General features: G+C 36.3%; 1 protein-coding gene across 1 annotated transcript; it reads right to left on the bottom strand.

The window, feature by feature from the left end:
* Positions 1–1,466: 1,466 nt before the first annotated feature.
* LOC127158176 (uncharacterized) lies at positions 1,467–12,162 on the bottom strand. The gene is made up of 6 exons (XM_051101337.1): positions 12,072–12,162; positions 10,519–10,839; positions 2,934–3,263; positions 2,409–2,552; positions 2,289–2,317; positions 1,467–2,062 (listed from the first exon to the last, which is right to left on the bottom strand). The coding sequence occupies exons 1-6, from the start codon at positions 12,121–12,123 to the stop codon at positions 1,967–1,969; spliced, it is 972 nt and encodes a 323-aa protein (XP_050957294.1). The 5' UTR covers positions 12,124–12,162; the 3' UTR covers positions 1,467–1,966.
* Between the last annotated feature and the right edge of the window lie 7,545 nt (positions 12,163–19,707).

Below are 19,707 nucleotides of genomic sequence, written 5' to 3'. Positions count from 1 at the left end.
CCCCTTTGTTTTCAGCTGATATTGTTACAAAGTTCACTTTTTCTCTGAAATCTTGTTAAAACACTTTTCTTTTCAGAAAGTTAGAAGATAATGTGGTGTATACGGAGAAACCAGATCTAGTTGTGTGATTGCTTTCACAATGAGAATCTCGTGGAGCAACCTCACTCTGACATAGCATGATATAAAGCTCAGTTAATTCTAATTGCAAACCCTATGAAAAATTCCAGCCGTTATGAGTAGATCAGATCTGTTTTATTGGCATCACATGAGCAGAGATCTTTCAAGTTCACTTCCATTGTAAGACAACAGTGTGCATATAGGTTCAAGTTTAAGGCACTTTTTCCTTGGCTAATGCAACATTAAATAAAACAAAGGTGTCAAGATATTTTGCTCATAACACAAGGCACATAATGACTGTTTCCTACTGAGGAAGTGTTGCAGGCTTTTGAGAAGTTTGACCTAAAGTACTTTATGTCTGAATATATTTCCTAAGAAAATTACAGTAAATTACAGAAATATAGGCACCATGATGACTTTCCTGAACCCTATTGTTCTCAGCAGGAATGTTTCACTTCAGTGTTCAGTTGGTAGTTAGAGCTGTCTGAGCATACAAAAATAAAGCACCGCTCAACATGCAAAACAGACACAACCTTCAGAATACAAAATAAAGTAAAACAAACAGATCATGTGAAGTAGTAAACATTAACCTTGAAAGCCCTACATGTCTCTATCTTTTCCCTAACATGAAATGCACAAACTTGACTACCAAAAAGCTAATCAGCAGCCATATCACCCTGTAGCCCAAGACTGGTTGCCCACTGAAGCTAAGCAGGGTTGAGCCTGGTCAGTACCTGGATGGGAGACCTCCTGGAAAAACTAGGTTGCTGCTGGAAGAGGTGTTAGTGAGGCCAGCAGGAGGTGCTCACCCTCTGTGGGTCCTAATGCCCCAGTGTAGTGATGGGGACACTATACTGTCAAAAGAGCACTCTCATTTGGATGAGATGCTAAACAAGGTCCTGACTCTGTGGTCATTAAAAATCCGAGGATGTCCTTCGAAAAGAGTAGGGGTGTAACCCTGGCATCCCTTTGCCCATTGGCCTCTGAACATCATGGCCTTATTCTGATTCTGATTCTGTCTCCTCTCCACCAATAAGCTGGTGTGTGGTGGGCGTTCTGACGCAATATGGCTGCCGTCGCATCATCCGGATGGATGCTGCGCACAGGTGGTGGTTGAGGAGATTCCCTCTTCTATGTAAAGTGCTTTGAGTGCCCAGAAAAGCGCTATATAAACGTAAGGAATTATTATTATTATTTTAAATCTATCATAAAATGCTAAATGTTGCAATATTTTGCAACACTTGCACATGTAAACAAGGCATTTATTGGAAGTAGTAAACATCTGCAATCATTAATAAAAAGGATTTCAGTTTTATCAGTAAGAACACATTTGTTAAATGTGATTAAAACATGATTCAGATGCTGGACACCAGTAAATGGCTTGTGCAGCACCCAGTAACAGCTCCCTCTATTGACTGTGGTGGCTGTGTCAGTGCAGTTATTACAGGTTCAGTTCCTGAAATTCAGAGTTTGATCGATGACACAAAGGTGATATATCATGGATAAGCTCTTGCTGGATTTAACCTGCCTTTTTTTTATCCAGAACTTAAAGAAGACAAGAATGAGTGCTTGTAAGGATTCCTACATCTGACCGTGTAAATGCTGCTGTTAATGACTGAAGAAACAGCAATACTGGCAGAAATTAAATAATCATGGACTGTTTCTGTCTGGATCGCTTTGGCAGCTGTAATAATCCCTCCATTGTTCGTTACTGGAAAACCCGCACGCTCTCTTGGGTTTACTGCCAGTAATGTGCTGCTTTTTAAAAATTGAGAGAATACAGAGTAGAAATTGGCACCAAATACTGATATTTCAGTAATATGACATTATTCCTCTATGAGGAATAATGTCATGTATTATTCCTCCACTTTCGCTTTTGTTTCCGCTTCTTCCTCTTGCTTGCAGTCTCAGTTTGCTCTAGGGGCAAATCTTCTTCACTGTTCTGCTGAAAGAAAGAAAACACATTGACAGAAAGTAAAGCATATGACCAGGATGTTTGATGAATGTAAAGATCGCTGTTCTTCATTCTGAAGTAAAACAGCACAAAAGCAGTGCTCTCTTAAATAAACCAATTATTACTGGGTGTTGCTATGTAATGATTTCTGAATACAACAGAGAAAACTAAAAAAAAAAAAAAAAACACCACATTCATTGTGTTCACTGTGTCTTACCTGATGACCATTGCACTGCTCCACGGCTCCTGTTTGATCAATAACAACTCTTACTTTGGTCAGTTAGAATAAAAATACATACTTTAACATTTTTAATGATCAGTTAAATGTAATACTTGCCATTTTGTCCTGTTGGTGGCGATTCTGTTTTCCTGCAGCGTTTAAATATCACACGAGCAGCCATGACCAACACAAAAACACAAACAACAACAACAACAGCAGCAGAAATTGTTCCTGCTGCAGCAGTTGAAGGTGGACCTAGATCTGGAACAGTTTAAGACAGACAGACATTATGGCTACAGATCAACTGATACTCAACTCTACTTTTGACTGATATTTATGACTATGTTTGGTAGAAAGTTGTATAATATTGATTAATAGCGCCATCTGGTGTTGTAAGCAAAGACAGCTAAAACAGTGTCTTACTGGAAATATTATGATAAATGAAAGTTTTTTTATTAAACTTTAAACTTGTAAATTTCATAGTGTGACATAAAACTCAATATGACAACTCTGTCAAATTGATTGTGCATATGAAAACGATACAGATGATCAACAATGAAAACATTTAATAAGAGGATTTAATTTCAAAGTTTTCTAAAATTGCTCATAGGTAAAGACTTTGAATGACTGAATGCCACTCACCAGAGACAGAAACACTGAAACCCCTAATGATGCTGATCCTGCTGCTGTTGATCTGTAGATGATATTCTCCAGAGTCTGTGGTTCTGGTGTTTGTGATGGTCAGAGACCCAGTCTGATGATTCACCTTCAGTCTATTTCTGAATCTCTCAGTACACTGATTATCTGTACAGGTTTTACTGGGATCTCCAGTGATATCAGCTATAAGAATGTTTTTAAAAAACCATATCAACAGATTGTTGGGATTGTTTATTTCACCAGGATCTAAAGTAACAGATTCTCCTTCCTTCACTGACTTTGTCTTGGTTTCATTTCCTTCAGCAGCAGAGACACCTGAAACACAAACCAACAGCAGATTAAAAGATAATTTTTTAGGGGACAGAGTCAGACGCGTAGCTTTAGCAAATAACTTTATTCACAAGTTCTAAAAGCATCTTACATTACATTTCAAAGAAAAAAAAAGAGAAAAGGATAAGTTCCCTTCCGTCACAAGACAAAAAATGCCTTTGTAGCACCACAGTGCTTCAAAAGATGTCAAATCATTCATTAAACTATAATTCGAGACCTAACATAAACTTTAAACAGGCACATAATTTCCTGACCAGGTCTATTCTCTATTTTATTCTTCCTGCTCATATAAATTGCAAGTTTTGCTTGACCAATCAAAAAATTAATCAGCTGCCATTTTACCCTTTGCTTTTGACTATACCCTGCTCCACAAATAAAAACATTAAGTGTGAACTTTTCACCAAATTTTAAAAACATATGACCCAACAAAATAAAAAGCGGTCTAAGTCTTACACACTCTGAAAAGCAATGAAACACAGTTTCTCTTAGACCACAAAACACACACTGATCATTAACACTTGGATTGATCACAGAAATAAATGCATTAACCGCCACAGCACCATGTAAAATTCTCCACTGCAAATCTCCACATTTCTTTATCAATGGTGGTTTGTAAAATACTCTCCAAAGTGGTTTTACTCTTTCACCCACCCCACACTTTTCCTTCCAAACTGTATTATCTTTCCCATTTAGGATAACTCTATTAAAAACTTTAACACAACATCGATATAACACTTTCCCCTTTACTTTATTCAAGTCCAAGTCTTGTAACTCATGAAGGTCTAATAAGGGACCTGACATGGCCTTCAAGTCTGGAGTGATCAAAATTCTCGGAAAAGGATCTTCTGTATCAGGAACTAGAACACCTTTTCCAAAAGCCATTAGTAGTGTGATTTCGTCATCTGTGAGTTTCTTTCTCCACAAATCTAGTATTGATTTCATACAACGAATTGACTTATGCCCCAGCAAAAGGGCTATTGCTGTAACAACACTTAAATCAGGACCAGCCGCATCAACTACTTGCATTAGCTTCATAGTTCTGGAGGCACACAGCATATGAGAGAGGGCAGGCACCTCATTTGTTATATCTAGGCGGGACCCCTTAACAAGGGGCTCCTCCAGAAGCCAAAATAATGAGTCCGAAGTGTTCATTCTCTTAAATGTAAAGAGTCCCCATATTTTAAAAAGTCCACAATAAAAAGAAGACAATCCATTCAGGTGCAGCTTCCTGTAATCCATAAAGAAGAGGGCAGTATCAAGTCCAAGTCCTTCCACCTTTTGCAAAATAAATCTAGTCAGGTTTCTCCACACCAGATCCGCAGGGCCCGTTAAGAATCTTTGTATGAACTGCAGACGAATTGTTGCCATTCTGCTTGGTAAATGCACCAAGCCTTGCCCACCTTCCTCCTTTGGCAAAAACAAGACACTTTGTGGAATCCAGTGTAGTCGATCCCAAAAGAAATCCACAAAAAGTCTTTGTAATTGAGTTAATAACCCTATTGGTGGATCTACACAAAACAACTTATGCCACAGTATCGATGCAACTAGATTATTAACTATTAACACTCTTCCCCTAAAAGATAACTGTGAATGAATCCACTTCCATTTAGCCAGTCTACCAGCCATTTGTTCTACAATTCCATCCCAATTTTTTTGTTGAAAAATTGTATCTCCAAGATAAACTCCCAAATATTTAAAACCTCCCTTTTTCCAACATATTTTATCAGGTAAAACTGGTAAACCCTGCTCCCACTTTCCTAGAGCCAATGCCTCACTCTTTTCCCAGTTAACCTTAGCAGATGAGATAATTCCAAAATCATTGATAATACCCTCCATATAGTTAATATCTCGCTGCCCATTAACCATAATTATAATATCATCAGCATAAGCTGATATTTGATGATGTATATCACCCTGATGTAAAAAAAAACCTTCAATTTTTAACCTTAATTTATTCAACAAAGGCTCAATAGCCAAAGAATATAACATTCCGGATAATGCACAACCCTGCCTAATACCCCTAGAAACCTTAAAAGGGGCACTCAAACCACCATTGATTTTCAACACACTTTCAATATCCTGGTACAGAACTTTGATCATTTTGATAAAATCCAAATCAAATCCAAAAGCCTCTAAAGTTTTCCAAAGATATCTGTGCTCGACTCTATCAAATGCCTTCTCTTGGTCAACAGCAACAAGACCCAAATCAACATTAAAACGATTGCAAACATTTAAAATATCCCGTATAAGACAAACATTGTCAAAAATAGATCTTCCAGGAATACAATAAGTCTGATCAATGTGAATGATCTGCCCCATCACCGTCTTCAACCTATTAGCCAAGGTCTTAGAGAATATTTTCAGGTCAGAGCATAACAAGCTCACTGGTCTCCAGTTCTTTATGTCTTGTAGGTTACCCTTCTTAGGTAACAAGGTAATCACTGCTCTTCTGCAGCTTAGAGGCAACAACCCCTCAGTAAGACTCTCATTAAGAACAGCCAGGAGGTCATTACCTAAAACTGCCCAAAACTCCCTGTAAAACTCCACAGGGAGTCCATCCATACCAGGGGCTTTACCCCTCTCCATATCTTGTAGAGCAGTGAAAAGCTCCTGCCCGCTTAGGGGCCTTTTTAGCCCCTTTTTAGAGCTCTCTGAAACACTGGACAGACCTTCATAAAAGTGAGCAGACAATTCATCATCCTCTACATACTCACTACTGTACAGTCCAGCATAGAACTGTACAGCCCTCCTTCTTATTTCAGAGGGTTCTGTTAATTCCCGTCCATCTTCAGAGTATAAGCAGTGAATATGACGACTCTGACCATTCTTTCTCTCAAGACCAAAAAAAATTTAGAAGGGGCATCCATCTGTGAAAGATTTAAAAATCGAGATCGGACCAATGCTCCTTGTGCTTTAATTCCTAGAAGATCTATAAGACTAAATTTTTAGACTTAAGGGTCTCCAGATATCTTTGCTCTTTAGTAACATCAGCCAGATCCTGTAATTTAACTATTTCAGTTTCTAACTTTTTCATAGATCGTGTTATGTCCCGGGTAACATTGAAAGTGTATTGTTGACAAAGCATCTTTATTTTAACTTTCCCAACATCCCACCACTGACGTAGGTTTTCAAAGTCCTGTTTTCTTAACTTAAAATTGTCCCAAAAAAGCAAAAACATCTCTAAAATTCTTATCATTTAACAAAGATGTATTAAAATGCCAATAGGCACTTTTGACCTTAACGTTTGCTATAAAGACTTGACAAGTAACTAAACAGTGATCAGAAAAACCTACTGGAGAAATTTCACATTTTTTCACAATATTAAAATGGTGCTTGTAACAATAAAACCTATCAATTCTGGCTAGAGAGATAACATTTTCTCTTGTATGCGCCCAAGTATACTGTCTGACATCATTGTTAAGCTCCCGCCATATATCACATAGATCATAAGTCTCAACCAGTTCACACATTGCATGAGCTGAAGCAGCATGAGGCTCTAGATGGTTCCGATCTAATACATAGTTTTCTGTACAATTAAAATCTCCACCAAGAAACAAATAGTCATCAATATTACAATTCTGCAAAATACATTTAACATTGTTAAAAAAACAAACTCTTTCAGGCCCACTGTTGGGAGCATATAAGTTCAAGAAAACAAAATTAAATCTTTCAAACTTTGCTTTTAAAAGCATAAGTCTACCTGGTACTACCTGTTTCAACTCATAAGAAACAGGCAGGAAATTTTTTGCAAAGAGAACAGCCACACCCCCTCTGACTGAACTCATATGAGTAAAAACTACTTCCCCCTCCCATTCCTTTTTCCAGTCAATTTCATTAAAACTGTCACTATGAGTTTCTTGAACAAACATAACATCTAGGGCTTTTTGTCTAATTAACTCAAAAAGTACTGCCCTTTTTTTGATATCTCTTGAACCATTTAGATTGAGAGTACCCAACTTTACCATACTCATTAAGAGATATGTTACCAAAAAATAAAATATAAAGTTGCTTAAAAGAATAAGAAAACTTATGTCGTTTCAAAACCATCCTCGGTTTTTTGTTTTAGTTTCATTTTTGAAACAAATTTCTTCAACCTGAACACTTCCTGCGCAGTGAAATGCTCCTCACTATCACCCCTCATCATCATTGTAACTGAATCAATGAACAATTTACGATCAGGAAAAAAATCCTCAACCTGAACATTTTTCATATTCTTGGTTTTTTGTAAAAATGATCTTATTTTTCCAAATGTGTAAACACCTTGGTGATCTTGTCTATTCCTGCTAACAGCAGCTTCACCATCAGAATCCTCTAATGTACTACATTCAGTATCATCACTTTTATTAACTGATTCTTCAATCCCCTGACAAGTACTTTTTGGCTTTGGGCTTTTTCTTGGTCTCTTTCTTTTTGTAGAGGGGGTTTTAAAAAGTGCTTCATCCCTCATCATCTCAGTGTCCAAACTTTCTTCAGTCACAATAGATTCTACCACAGCTGACACATCTTCATGTAAAATGCCTGCACCTGTTACTCTATCATTGACTTTTTCCTCCACAACCTCAGTCTCAACAACCTCAACTCTCACATCATCTGTATACATGTCCTCCCCAGCAACAGCAGCACTGGTCCCAGCTACAGCAGTCTCTCCCAACTCTTCATTATTTACTCTTTCAGCATCATTAATTTTCTCAGTACATGCACTTCTTATGTGGTCCTGTTTTCCACACCGAAAGCACTTCATTGTATCAGAAGTAGCAAAAACCACATAGTCAAACCCATCGATCCGAAATTTAAAAGTCACGTTTAAATCCTCCGCATCATTTTTCAAAACCATATAAACCTGACGTCTAAAACAAACAACATGTTTGAGTAGCGGTGATTTACATCCAAGCGGAATCTTCTTCTTTTGGGATACTACTTTATCGTGCCTAGAAAGCTCTGCAATCAAAAGCTCATCTTTAATGAACGGGGGAACACTGGACAAGATTACTTTTTTCGCCGGTTGAAGCAGCGGCATTACCAGAGTTAAGGTATCCTGTATAACAACACCACTCTGTACAATACTGTTTACTTTTTCAACAGAATCCAGGAAAACAACAACAGCACTGTTCATGCGTGAGGCTGATAGTACACTGTTGAAACCGACAACTTGTCCAACAGCCAAAACACACTACTCCACCAAAACATTAGTCACAGGGGCGAGCTTGATACCGTGTCTACGCGACAACCGGTCCAAGCTCACCCGCTCAGAAAACGCCATTGCCACCCAGCAAACGCTGGATAGCGGCGATTTTCTTCCTACCCAAAAAAACTCTAACCTGTACTAAATAAACCAAAACACAAAGGAATGATTTACGTAAGTTTCTTTTAAACAGAAACACTGTAAAAAGTTAAGAGAAAGCAGGGAAACTCACACACTCCAGCAACACTCTCGCAGCAAACTCTGCCCACTCACCCCCAACATCCGCTCAGAGAGAGAGAGAGAGAGAGAGAGAGAGAGAGAGAGAGAGAGAGAGAGAGAGAGAGAGAGAGAGCGAGCGAGAAAAAATACCACTGAACATAATGATGTGATTTAAATGTAATAGCTTTTAAAAATTATGACTCACTACGGATGGCAAACCTCAAGGTCTTCTCACTGTTGTTTCTACTGCTGATCTTTAATTGATAAGCTCCAGAGTCTGTGTTTGTGATGTTCATGATGGTCAGAGATCCAGTCTGATGATCCAGCTTCAGTCTGCCTCTGAACCTCTGAGTACCTTCATTGCACCAAACATCTGTACAGATCTTACTGAGATCTCCAGTGATTTGAGCAATGCGAGTGTCATCACAATACCATCTAATTCTGTCTTGTTGCTTTGTTTCAACACCAGTTTGAAAAATGACTGAATCTCCCTCCATCACAAACACTGACACTACATCTTCACCAGAAGTGGAAAAACCTGAAGTAGAAATAAACAGTTCATTATAAGCCAAAATGTATTTCTCCTTATCAAAATTGCAAGTAAAGAAATCTGTCTGGATTCATAATGTAACACATACAAACAAACAACAGAAGAACATCACTGATTTACACATTCTCACAAACATACATGAGTCTCATGAATGATCTTATACAACTTATGAACATCAAGCAACCCACATCCTGATTCATATATTACAGTTTTCACCCAATTTTCAAAAAAATAATTGCTGGTGTACATCATTACGGAGAATGAATTAGAAACGATGTTACAGAATCTGTATTGAAATGTTGGTTCTGTCAGGTATGCACTGTACACTTTGCACTGTACCACCCTACAGGATTGCTGGGAAAGGTCCCCAAATTTTTTTATTTATTTGTTTTTGCAAAAATCTATATATATATATATATATATATATATATATATATATATATATATATGATTTATGTATCAGACTGGGAAATTCTACTCCACATTTTCCAATGACAAATCTGAGCAATGCAATGATGTCTCAGTCTGACAGATATAAGTAAAACTACACAGGAGTAGTTTTGAGACATTCATTAATGTTTTGTACACATTGTCATAATAATTAAAATTCACATGCATTTTTTTTTATTGACCACAGTATTACTGTTATTGGACTGAGGTCCTTTGACCTCCGACAGAAAGAAAAAAAGAAAAAAAAAAAAAAAAAAAAAAAAACAACAAAAAAAAAAACAAACTGCCTGACTGACTGTCCCTACTAGAAATCTTATGAGTTGGTTGGATCTTCCAACAGGACAGTGATACAAATAAATAAATAAATAAAAATCCTCATCCATTTGGGGGTGGCGCTATCAGGATAGGGCTGTGATCCTTTGGGGTAGAGGCATGTTTGTTATAGTGATGTAAAATATAAATTTCTGAGAAATTGTTTATGGCACCTTTAAGGTATAAATAGAAATGTAATAAATGCACTGAATACTTTTGCCATGATAAGCTACATTTCAATGTTTTAATGACAGCAAGGATTGCTTGGATGTAAAATTCTGTTCTACCTTGCAGAAATCACTGTTTGGGTACACAGAAAACATTTTACTTGAATAATGATCAATGTTTTACAGGAAATGGCTTAGTAATACAGTACATGCATTTCCAGACTTGTTCAGTGGTTGGATGGTTCAAATAGATGCAATGACAGTAGTATCTGTACAGCTACTGCTGTCATGATATTTGACATAAAAACATTATTGATGTTATTTCAATGTATAAGACTTTTTGACTTTATAATGACTCACCATGGATGGTAACATTGAAGATCTTTTCATAAATGCTGCTGCTACTGCTGATCTTTTCTATATAAAGTCCAGAGTCTGTGGTTCTCGTGTTCATGATGGTTAGAGATCCAGTCTGTTGATCCAGCTTCAGTCTGTCTCTGAATCTCTCATTACCTTCATTACACTGAACATCTGTACAGCTCCTGCTTTGATCTCCACTGATTTGAGCGATGCGAGTGTCCTCATAATACCATCTAATCTTTTCTTGTTGGTTTGTTTCAACACCAGTGTGTAGAGTGACTGAATCGCCTTCCACTGCTGACAATGATTCACCATACACACCTGAAGAAGAAATTAACAGTTAATTATAATTCAAATAAAATTACACCATAGGAAATTGCAGTGAAAATGTTTTTTCTATAGATCATGAAGGTTGCAAAATCTGGCTGGATTCATAATGTAACACATGCAAACAAACAGCAGAACATCATCTGTGATTTACACACTTACTCATACATGAGTCACGGATGTGGCTTGATGAGCACAATACAAACCACATCCTGATTCACACAGTTTTGCTCAGTTTATATAACCCTTACAGAATATTATTCACAATGTTAATTTGAACAAAGAAAGAGGGATTCCAAAAAAATTGCATGTTATTTTTGATTAAGTACTGCCCTGAATAAGCCATTTAATGCAACAGATGTTTATGTAATGCCCACAAGACAAAACAACGTAATGTATACAAATTAACCAGAAAAGAGGCATCTTTTCACACTGAGGATGATTAAAGGACTCATACTATTTAAAGAGGTAAAAACATTTACTGATGCTCATGAAATAAACAATGCATTAAAGAGCCTTTTTGAATTGAATGATCAGGGTAAACTGTTCTTTTTTTTTTTTCCTTCTATAGAGCATAAGTGAATGTTTTCACCTTTTGTAATGGTTTGAGTCCCTCAAGTCCATTCAGTGTAGAAAAAAAAAGGATCTTAAAATCAGTCAAAATATAATTCTACATATTTTGTCAACTTAAATGGGTATGTAAACTTATGAGATTATGTATTGTGTGCATTAAATCTCCCACATAAATAACGTTTTCATTTATGTTATTATGAAAATTGATGGATTGATTACCATTTCTATAACCACAACTTTACTACTAATACCATGGGTAAACATTGGTTAGTGTAGCAAAACCATAGTTAAGTTGTGGTTACAATGGTTTAACTATAGTAGCCATGTTTTTTGGTTTATATTGTAGTAAAACCATGGTCTATTTTAATGTATGGTTTTAAGGAAAGGGTTAGAGTTTGGCGTAGGGTTGGAGATTAGTGAATCCTCCCATCATATCATACCACATAAAAGCAATGCTGATAACATATTTTGTCGCGTTATTTCCGTAAAAAACGTACTGCCTATATCTTTACCACATTTCTGCATCTGACAGGTTCTGTTGTGAACAACCAAGCATGCTGTGCATGTTAAGTACTATTTTTTACTGAAAACATGACTTTTTAACCGCAACCGGAAGAGAAATGTAAGTTAGACCGAAAGCATAAATGCCTTACCATATTTGAGTAAACAACAAAGCAATGCGGGCGAAATACAGAGAAGATTCATTTTCACTAGGTTTTCGAGGAAAATGCTGATTTTTGTGCATAAAAGTGCTATGTCGTTTATCTTGAGTGAAAGTGAAAGAACACTGCATCGCGAACACTTCTTCTTCTGATGTTTTTGGCGGTTTTGGCAAACCAACGTAAAATGTGCATTACCGCCACCTACTGATCTGAAGTGTGGAGTGTACATAGATTTGGTAGAAAAAAAGAGAAGATGGGAGAAAAAAATAAAAAAATAAAAACACTAATTACTACAAACTCATATTCTTGCCATATTTCCTGTCTTTTTTAAATAATTGAACAATTCCTCAATTAATTATTGAGTGCAATTGTCTATTCTCTAATAGGGTCTTGAGTGATACTTTGTCATATCCCAGCAATCCTAATTTTTGTTTAAGTTGATACCTTTCTCTTTCATAAACTTCAAATTCTATTAAAATATGCTTTACTGTTTCTGGATTCCCACATCTATCACAGCTGCCAGTTTCATGTTTTCCTATTTTGTGTAAATTGTAATTTAACGCTGAATGTCCAATTCTCATTCTTGTTATAAGAAACATCCAAGGGGGTACCACTGGAATAGCTACAGATGGAGTAATTTCATATTTATTCAACTCTAATCTATCTGCCTCGCTCTTTACTGTCCAACCAAAGCTCGCTAATTCTTTATATTCATATTCCCAGCAGTCTTTCAAGAGATTTTTAACTGGATGGTTTTCTGAGTGACCCTTTACTCCTGCCCAGTACCTCATCCTCAACTGTATCCTACGAAGTTCTAAGGGCATTTCTCCCATCTCTACCTGTAAAGCAGACACAGGAGAGTTCCTGTTCCACTACATAAACGCAGAGCCTGTGACTGTAATATTTCAACTCTTTTAAGCAGAGTTTTTTTTTGCAGAACAATAAACTATACTGTCATAGTCTATACTTGACCTTATTACTGCACTATATACTCTTCTCAGTGACTGTGAACTTGCTCCCCAATCAACACCTGATAAACACCTTAATACATTAATCCTTTTTTTGCATTTTTCGATTAATTTCTGAATATGAATTCAAAAATTTAATTTTGAATCCATCCACATACCCAGGAATCTGATTACACTCACTTGCTCCAACTGATGACAATACTTTTTAATGCATAACCTTGGATTATTCTTCTTATTTGAAAAAAAAAATTACTTGAGTTTTTTCCACTGAAAACTAAAAACCCCATATCATAGCCCAGCCCTCCACCTCATTCAACGCACTTTGCATTTTGCTTTCAACAAATGAAACGTTTTGTCCCCTTTTCCAAGGTGCACCATCATCTGCATATAGTGATCTACCAATTCCACTATCAATTCCGGAAAAAAAAAAAAAAAAAAAACATCAGATCATCAAGTTGAATAAAATAGGGCTACGTACACTCCCTTGCGAAATTCCATTCTCTATCAGATATGTTTGAGAATATTTCGTCCCCACTCTAACTTGAATTGTTCTTCCAAACAAGAAATTTAAAATCCAATTATACATTCTTAATTCCCAGTTTTTCTGATTTCATTAACAACCCCTCTTTCCACAGCATATCATAAGCTTTTTCTACATCAAAAAAAAGACTCCCACTAACACTTCCTTCTTAATTTGAGCTTTTCTAATTTCGTTTTCCAGATAAACAATAGAATCCATAGTAATTTGTCCCTTTCGAAATCCACTTTGATATGCTGAAAAAATATTCCTGCTCTCAATTACATATATCGCTCTATTCATGACCATGTGTTCCAGTTTGCATAGGTTCGATGTCAGAGCAATAGGTCTATAATTATTAGCCTCAGAATGATTGTAAGGTTTACAGAACCTCAGACACTTTGATCTTCTGAGACGGACAATACACACACAGTGTATTAAGATATAGACATTTGTTTCCACATCTCACTGAGAGAAGATGTGAGAAAAGCCCCTTTCCACCTATTCCTTCCATCCACTTCCCCTCACCCATCTCCTCTCACTCAGCTCACTTAGACTGGTCAATAGCATAATATAATGTTCTACATGAATACAAGTGATATCCATAGCCATGTTTAGTATCATTTGAACTGTCACTGTGTGTCTGGTACAATGGTCTCACTGTTGAGGGTGTACTATTTCCCAGTGTCTTTCATGCGAATTAACCACCTGTCCCCAAAAGGTGCAAACGATCAAGTCTAGGACTTGATCAATGCAAATTAAAATTGTTAGTTCCTGTCTCCATTTCGGGGGGATGTCTGTCTGGGTCTGAAGTACTTAAAGAAGTGTAGCAAGAAGATCAGAGCGCTTTCTGTAGCCAGAATGAGCCCATGGTATGAAGTGTGTTGACACACTTCGTACCGTGCATTTTCTCAAGTCAGGCATGCATCTTACTCCTAGACTCATCTTGGAGATTTCTTGTATTGATTTGATATCTTTGAATTGGCTGTATAATTGGCATAATACATATTTACCTGACTTCTAATAAATTGTTACATTTGATTTTATTCTGACTTACTCTGAAATTATTTTCTCAAGTAGAGTGAAGGCGTATGTTACCGCAAATACGTGTCCAGGGTTAAGTACATACTAGATCTCAGGTTAGATGGAGCATGGGGCACATCAGGTGAGATTCTAGATTTCTGACTAACTGCTTGACTTTAAGTTGTTATGCAGTTGCATTAACTATGGGGGGCTAGACAAAATACTATTGGAGTATTAGCATGGTTCGGGCATATTTCATAGCACTAGCCATAACCTCTGGTTACTGTTTCAGCTTTATTCAAGTTGTTATATAGTTAGACTAACTATAGGGGGCTAGATAAAACACGATTAAAGTATTAGCGTACTTCATAGTGCTAGCCATAACCTCTGATTTAGTTTGAGCTTTAACTAAGTTGTTACATAGGTGACTGTACACTCTAAAAAATGCTGGGTTAAAAACAACCCAAAATTTGGGTTATTTTGGCAACCCAGCGCTGAGTAAAAAAGGGACGAACCCAACGCTGGGTTGTTTTGACCCAGCAAGTTGGGTTAAATTATTGACCCAACATGCTGGGTTTATTATGGTTTAAAATGACTACACTGCTAGGTTAAAATAAACCCAAAATTGAGCTAGGTATTAAATCTACAAATCTTGATCATTATAAAATCACTTTAACACACACAGAATGACTATCAAAAGATAAATGTTTATTAAAAACTACAACAAGAGAAAACATTCAAAAGTAACATGCATGTGAAAAGAAATGAAGAAAAAGTACGGCATTAGCAGGTACAGAGTTTATAAGTGAAGCACTGAACATCTGCGGACTATTTTGTCTGGTAAATTCTGTATATTGTATAAAACTACTGTACAAAAACACTACTTTACAATAATTGTACAATTAGTTAATAGTTTCTTTCTTATTTTTTTTTTTTTTTTTTTTTTAAACACAAACTAAAAATAAAACCACAACATTAACACTGACATTATAACATTTAGCACAAGCAAATGTGTGAAGTATTGTGAGCATGTGTATGAATGAGTGTGAACTCCATTTCTACTGAACAACACAGAACAAGCATTTGACATTTTGTTTTTACAGACTATACACTTACGGTTTGGTTTCATAGTCCATGATCGCATACAGAAAATGCATCACTGCCAATTTTCATTATCTCTTTAAGATAACTGATGCAGTCATGAAGTCCCACCAGCTCAGCAAAGGCGTGCAACATCTTTTACATTATCCAGGGCGGCCTCCTCCTTTAAAACCACTGTTGCATCAGTTTGGGGGAAGATCATTTCTCCTCTTTGTCCAGCATTCATCCCAGTCACCACCTGCTCTTCATCGGTGGCCTAAAAGAGAAAAACATTTAAAAAAGAAAACATTTAATTAAAATGTAACCATTTTCAAACAGAGGTGCATCCAATTCTGTAAGGATGGGTAACTAGACTGTTTTATTATTTCAGCCATATTGTGTGGTTGTTTATTGTCTTTGTCTACCACAGTGCTTTAGAATACTACAGTAGCAGACAACGGTAACATTTATTTTCTAAAACATAATTCCCATCAATCTTAAAAGAATGAAGCTCTTTTATGTCTCTGGCCTTTTAACCTCTACATAAAACATTATTTTACACTTAGTCAAAAAAAATAATAATAATAATAAAATAAAATAAAATAAAATATGACCTTTACTTGCCTTAAACCATCTTTCCCTCTCTTATGAACGAGCTGAGAATATCACCTCCTCACACAAGCAGGATTCTGTGTCATTAACTCCAAAGTTGGTTTAGGTTCTGCAATTAAAAACACAGACATCTGTGGTTTAATTAGAATGTGAACAAGTCATCATACTGTTCAAAATGTGAAGCAAACAAACAGGAGACAACAGAAACATGTATTTTCTACAAATAACCTGCATCAATCTCAAAAGAATTAAGCACTCACCTATGTCTCTGGCTTTCTACATACTGTCTCTGGCTCACCTACATAAAATGTTTTTTTTACTCTTTGACAAAAAAAAAAAAAAAAAAAAAAAAAAAAACTGATAACATGACATTATAACCTTTACTTGCCTTAAACCGCCTTTCCCTATCTTATGAAGCAGCTGAGAAGATCACCTCCTCACACAAGTAGGCTTCTGTGTTGTTAACTCCAAAGTTGGTTTAAGTTCTGCAATGAAAAACACGGACACCAATGGTTTAAATAAAATGTGAACAAGTCATCATACTGTTCAAAATGTGAAGCAAACAAACAGGAGACAACAGAAACATGTATTTTCAAAAATAACTCACATCAATCCTGAAAGAATGAAGCTCTCCTATGTCTCTGACAAAAAAGTAAACATTCTTTTACTACTAGTCAAAAAAAAATATAATATGGAATTATGACATTATGACCTTTACTTGCCTTATACTGTCTTTCCCTCTCTTCTGAAGAAGCTGAGGAGATCGCCTCCTCTCACACAGTCTTCCGTGCCGTTAACTCCAGTGCTGGTTTGAGTTCTGCAATGAAAAATACGCACATCAATTATTTAATTAAAATGTGAACAAGTAATCATACTATTTTTGCATCAAAATATTAAGTAAACAGGCAGAAGACAATGGAAACATTTATTTTCTACAAATAGCTCGTATCAATCAAAAAAGAATAAATCTATCCTGATTGTGGCTTTGAACATCTACATAAAACATATTTTTACTCTTAAACAGATAAATAAATAAATAAATCAATCAATCAAATAAAAGATAACATTAAATGATTACCTTTACTTGCCATAAATCACTTTTCCCTCTTTTCTAAAGCTCAGAAAAATCGCCTCCTCACACAAGTAGGCTCCTGTGGTTTTAGCCCCAAAGTTGAGTTCTGCAAAAAACGCACATCAATGGTTTAAATAAAATGTGAACAAGTCATCATACTGTGTATTTTCTAAAAATAACTCGCATTAATCCTGAAAGAATGAAGATCTCATATGTCTCTGGCTTTCAATCTCTAAAAAATGCAACCATTCTTTTACTAATAGTCAAAAAAGGTGATATTGGAATTATGACCATTACTTGCCTTATACCGTCTTTCCCTCTCTTCTGAAGAAGCCGAGCCGATCGTCTCCTCTCACACGCGGCCTTCTGTGCCGTTAACTCTTGCCGCGGGCACAATGAAGACTCGAAGCTCAACAAGTCTGAAATATTACATGCAAAACATTACTTTTAACAATTAAAACTTAATGAGCCTTAAAATCATTAAGCTAGTCTTCATTACACGACGCCGTTTTCTTTAGGAAACTACTTTCAGTTTAATCGCGGGAAAAAAAGTTTACGAATTAACATGTAAATCGGTTAACGCTCCTCTATTAACACCTAATCATGTGTAAATATGACATATGAAACTCACAGACGTTGTATTAAAGTCATCTCTTCCGTTCAGTAGAAGAGGCCGTTAAGACTATTTCTGAGGCAAAAACCGCGTCAGCGTATTTTACAATAAAAGTTCTTTTCCGACTTTTCCCGCGTTCCATTAAGTCTCAAAATACTCCCGGACACACATAATGAATGATGACTTTACTTTTTTTTTTTAATCTTACCGAAAATCGTCCTTCACTCGCTTCCATCTGCAGACGCTGAGAAAATGGCCGCTTCTCGCACTTTTTGACGTACGGTGGACACGACGTGCCCGCTTTCTCTCGAGTCCGCGTTCCTAACCCAACACCGCTCAATACCTCGCACCGCTGGGTTATAAATTAAGACCAGTTTTAACCCAAAATTGGGTTAAATTAACCCAACTTTCTTACCCAGCGGTCTCAACCTAGCATTTGGGTTGAAACAAAACAACCCAGCGTTTTTTAGAGTGTAGGGGGCTAAATAGAACCACTATTTAAAACATGACAAGCATGGGGCGGTCTATTAAATAGTTAGACATAACCTCTGATTAATGATCAGACTGGAGGGTTTGTGATCGTGGGGCCCATGTAAATCGGCCGACATGAGGCACCCTGAGCGACATAGATTCCTAATGAAAGAGTAAAGAGTTAAATAGAATAAGCAAATGTTAAAATAATAACAATTACAAATAGAGAAAAAAACAATTTGTATGATAACCTAAATTCGAGGGCATAATAAAATGGAGTCAGATTCAAATTTAATCTAAATTAGTAGCTTTGCACGCTGGAAAGACCAAACACGCAAGAAACCTTCATCCACCATTGGATACCTCCATTGGGCCAACTGCGTGGACCTTACATGATCTTTTCCTGGCTTTGCAATCTGCACAATTAAAATCCGCTGGAAGGATTCCTGTTTTCCAAATTTTATTAAAAAGACTTAAAACCACATTTAATGAAATGTCTGATAAATGTTTAATCATCTTGAAACATATTTCATCTTTGCCTGGAGTTGTCTGCTTTACCCCTGCAATAGCTCTCTTCAGTTTGTACAATGAGAAGTCTAAGTCTAATGTGCTACCAGTATCATTCTTTTTTCAAATATATAAATGTTTTCTCTGACTTTCTCCTCCCTATGCTTCCTCATATTACCCGAGATATTCAAACTACTATGTACCATTACAAATGTTTTCGCTAGCATCTCAGCCTTGTCTTTATCTGAAACTGCAATTTTATCAATATTTACTAAAACTGGTATATTATTGTTTCTCTGTAATGGCTGTAACATTTAGTGTGTAGTGTGATTTTGGCCAAAACCATTATCCCAGCAGCCCAAGTGCTAGTAAAAGTTTACAGTCTCTGTGTATAAGTCCTTCTTCTCTGACAGCAAAATAAATTAAAATAATAATAGAACAAAAAAATAAATAAATGTCTGGTATACACTCAAAAGCATAGTCATTGTTGACAGCTTAAACCGAAGAACAAAAACATAACAGAAACACTTCTAGCTATTCTAAATATCTTCTAACTCTTGTAAATTCAAATTATTTACAGCATTGTGATGCTCATTTTAACAAAGCAGCCAAAAGAAAAAAAATAAATAAATAAATAAATAAAAAAATCAGTGTATTTAGTGTTGTGTTTAGCTCTGTGTAGTTTATCAGTGATGCATGATGGGTAAGAATCCAGTTTGACCCCTTACCAGTGACTCTTCTCTGACTGTTTTTAGTTTTGATTA

Source organism: Labeo rohita, unplaced genomic scaffold, assembly GCF_022985175.1.
Source record: "Labeo rohita strain BAU-BD-2019 unplaced genomic scaffold, IGBB_LRoh.1.0 scaffold_1373, whole genome shotgun sequence".
NCBI classification, from domain to species: Eukaryota; Metazoa; Chordata; class Actinopteri; order Cypriniformes; family Cyprinidae; genus Labeo; species Labeo rohita.
Note: the sequence above shows the minus strand (reverse complement) of the source record. Positions and strands in the feature narration are given on the sequence as shown.